At 39.1% G+C, this 4314-nt stretch overlaps 1 protein-coding gene across 1 annotated transcript; it reads right to left on the reverse strand.

Moving 5' to 3' along the window:
- Nucleotides 1-3253: 3253 nt before the first annotated feature.
- LOC112504823 lies at nucleotides 3254-3850 on the reverse strand. Its single transcript, XM_025108784.1, has one exon. It carries the CDS (start codon nucleotides 3848-3850, stop codon nucleotides 3254-3256), a length of 597 nt encoding a protein of 198 aa, XP_024964552.1.
- Between the last annotated feature and the right edge of the window lie 464 nt (nucleotides 3851-4314).

Raw genomic sequence — 4314 nt, forward strand, 5'->3', positions numbered from 1 at the left:
TAACACCCTTCCATGGAGATACTTTTAACATCACAAAGTCTCCTACATTGAATTCAATCGGCTTTCTTCGTTTATCGGCATAAATTTCCTGTCGATCTTGGGCAGTCTTAATCCTTGTACGAATTTGTTCAATCTTTTCAGAAGTTGTCTGCACAATTTCGGGACCTGTCAACTGCTTTTCACCTACCTCATTCGAACATAACGGCGTTCGACATTTTCTTCCATACAAGACTTCATAAGGTGCCACTTGGATGCTGGAATGATAACTATTATTGTAGGCAAACTCTATCAACGGCAAATGTTCCTTCCATGATCCCCCGAAGTCGATGACACAAGTTCTCAACATGTCTTCGAGAGTCTGGATGGTTCTTTCACTTTGCCTGTCCGTTTGTGGGTGGTAAGTCGTACTTAATCTGATCTGTGATCCCAAGGCTTTTTGCAGGCTTTCCCAGAATTTTGAAGTGAAACGACTGTCTCGGTCAGATATAATGGACAGTGGAACTCCATGTCTAGTCACAATTTTCTTGATATACATTTGAGCCAATTTTTCCAAAGAACAATTTTCTTGATATACGGTAGGAAATGAGCGGTTTTTGATAATCGATCCACTATTACCCAGATTGCATCATAACCTTTCGGAGTTCGGGGTAACTTCATGATAAAGTCCATTGTAATGTGATCCCATTTCCAGACTGGTATTTCCAATGATTGTAGGTTTCCATAGGGTCTCTGATGTTCAATTTTAACTTGTAAGCAAGTTAAGCATCGCTCCACATGTCTTGCTATGTCTTTCTTGAGACCTGGCCACCAATAAAATACCTTCAAATCTTTATACATCTTGTTGGTACCTGGATGGATTGAATAACGAGACTTGTGGCTTTCATTCAGGACGGTTTCTCATGTATTTCCAAAAACTGGTACCCATATTCGACCTTGAAAACATAAGATTCCTACGGTATTCGGTTCTAAGATGGAAATCATCCTTCCCACTTTTTCTGCCTTCACATGTTCTTCCTTATTGGCCTCTTTCTGATGGTTGAAAATTTCTTGATGAATATCAGTAGTTAGATTAATTCTCATTGCTATCCATTTGATAGTTCCACTTCTTTCTTTTCGGCTCAAGGCGTCGGCTACCACATTGGCTTTTCCCGGATGGTAGAGTATTTCAGAGTCATAATCATTAACAAGATCGATCCATCGACGTTGTCTCATATTTAATTTTTCTGGTTGAACAAGTGTTGCAGACTTTTATGATCAGTATAGATTTGGCACTTTGTTCCCAAGAGATAATGTCTCCATATTTTCAATGCGAAGACCACGGCTGCCAATTCCATATCATGACTCGGATACTGTTTTTCATGATCTTTAAGTTGCCGAGATGCATATGATATTACTTTTCCTCTTTGCATCAAGACACAGCGCAAAACTAACTTTGAGGCATCACTGTATACCACAAAATCTTCAATTCCATCGGGTAGGGATAGTATCGAAGCACTACAAATATGGTCTTTTAATAATTGAAAGGCTTTATGTTTTTCTTCTTCCCACTGAAATTTGATATTCTTTCAAGTTAATTTTGTCAAAGGCACGRCTATTTTAGAGAAATCTTGGATAAACTTGCGGTAATAGCCTGCCAATCCCAAGAAACTTCGAACTTCAGATGGTGTTTTTGGTGCCTCCCATTTTGCAACGGCTTCAATCTTTGCTGGATCTACTTTTACTCCAGCCTTGGATATGACATGCCCCATAAATTGGACTTCTCTTAACCAAAATTCACACTTTGATATTTTAGCATACAACTTCTCTCTTTTCAAAAGTTCAAGGATTAATCGAAGATGCTTTGCATGTTCTTCTTTGGTTTTAGAGTATATGAGAATATTATCGATAAATACAATGACAAATATATCGAGGTATTCTCTACATACTCGATTCAGTAAATCCATGAAAGCTGCAGGTGCGTTAGTCAAACCGAATTGCATAACTAGGAATTCATGGTTCCCGTACCTGGTTCGGAAATCCGTTTGCAATATCATCTTCTTTAACTTTCAACTGATGGTAACCTGATCGTGAGTCAATTTTGGAGAAATAACTGACTCCCACCAATTGATTAAACAAATCATCAATCCATCTTTCTTTTTCACAAACAAAACTGGAGCTCCTCATGGTGAAGTACTCGGCCTGATAAATCCCTTGTCGGACAAATCCTTCAATTGTGTAACCAGTTCTTTTAATTCTGACGGAGCTAATCTGTACGGTGCTTTTGCTACAGGTGCTGGAGGTGTATTAAATCAATCCCAAATTCTATAACTCTATTTGGAGGTAATCCTGACAAGTCTTTTGGAATGATTTCAGGATAATCATTAACAGCCGAAATTAATTCTTGCTTACTCTTTTCTTTCTTGGCATCGATTACGTAGGCTAAAGATCCTTGGAATTTCTTTTGGATATATTTTCTGGCTTTCATAACTGATAATAGACTGGTGCGATGACCTTGATGATCACCAAAAATAACAATTGTTCCTCTGTCTGGCAATACTATTCTAATCATCTTCTTATCACAAACAATGCTGGCCTGATTCTCGGCCAACCAATCCATTCCCACTACTACATCGAAATCTTTTATAGGCATGGAAAACAATCTGATGGGTAGCTTGCAACCCTCAATCATGATAGTGCAGTTTTTAAACACATAATTCATAGATACTTGACCGTTAGCAGTATCAACTACTAACTTTTCATCAAGGGATACAGAATTCGAACGAGCATATAAGGCAAATGATGCCGAGTCAAATAACACTTTAGCATGTAATGAGTTCACGAGAAAAGTACCTGTTACTACATCGGGTGTAGTTTCTGTTTCGTGTTTGGTCATTTGAAAAGATCGACCCCGCGCCCCACCCGAGCCTCCTATGCTCATACTCGGTCTTCCACGGCCAATCGATGTATTGCTCCCCATGGTAAGCTGTGGAGCTTTCAACTGTGGGCAATTGTTTTTGAAATGGTCTGGTGAATTGCAATGAAAACATTTTCTGTTTAGCCGACAGGAAATTGAAGTATGCCCAATTTCACCATAATTAAAACATTTTATTGGCTCTGCTCTGCATTCTCCATGGTGATACTGTCCACACCAGGGACAAGCCCTCTCCATTGGTCTTTGCATTGATCTATTATTATATTTGACAATTTTTGATCCCCGATAACTTGCAGAGGACCCCTCCCATTTCCTTTTCTCGACTTGCTTTCCTTCTTCGCTTCAATTCTTGTTTCTTTCTGTGATCTCTGCTGCATCTACTACCAATGGAAAAGTGGCAGGATTCATTGCGATAACAAATTCTCTGATTGAGGGCTTTAGACCCCAGATATACCGCTCCACTTTTCTAGCCTCCGTTTTGATGTAATGTTCAGCGAATCTAGAATACTCTATAAATTTCTCTGTATATTCTCTGACTGACCCAAAGTTTTGTTCCAACTTTAAAAAGTCCTCTTCCATCTGTCTGACTGCTGTTTTGGGACAGAACTGCTCTTTGAATATATTCACAAATTCTGCCCAATATAAGGTTTGCAAAACATCTGTTCTAGCCAGGGATTCTACTTCCCACCAGAATAAAGCATTGGATTTTAGTACTGATACAGCAAATCTGACCTTATCGGCTTCTGGACAAGGAATAGTGTTGAATACTGACTCAATTTCCTTTATCCAATGCATAGCTTTGGTCGGATCTAGCTCACCAGCAAAGTTTGGCGGTTTGCATGCAAGGAACATTTTGATGTCTCCTCCTCTGGTGTTTGTAGTTAGTACATGAGGGTTAATCTCCACCCGCTCTGTTTCCACCCTCGCAGGTATCCTCATGATCGATGTTAAGCTTTCCCTTAACTTTCCCATTTCCTCTGTCAGCATATCTCTTGTCACATATTCTGGTTGTGGTACCTGTTTTTTATTCATATTTTCAGAATTTGATTCTTCTTGATTGGTATGAACATCTACTTGGTTGGCTCTGCCTCTGGTCTGTCCTCTATTTTGGCCTCTGCCTCTGCCCTCAGATGTGCCAATAGGAGTAAGAATATGAGAATCCTCTTCTTCATTAGTGGGGTTGGGGCGGGTGATCCTTTCTGACCTTCTAGATCTACTTGCCATCTATGGATATAAAAGTTAATAAATATATTTTCATATTCCCAAAATATAATAAAGTGTTCAAGTTCAGTTATGCACCTATAGATTCAAAATTACATTGGCCAGATGTAATCCGAAAATACCTTACACACTGATCTCTTAACTTATCATATTTATTCCAAAGGTGCTAACTATGTCTGGGA

Source organism: Cynara cardunculus, unplaced genomic scaffold, assembly GCF_001531365.2.
Source record: "Cynara cardunculus var. scolymus isolate 2C unplaced genomic scaffold, CcrdV1 Un_Scaffold_7053, whole genome shotgun sequence".
NCBI lineage: Eukaryota > Viridiplantae > Streptophyta > Magnoliopsida > Asterales > Asteraceae > Cynara > Cynara cardunculus.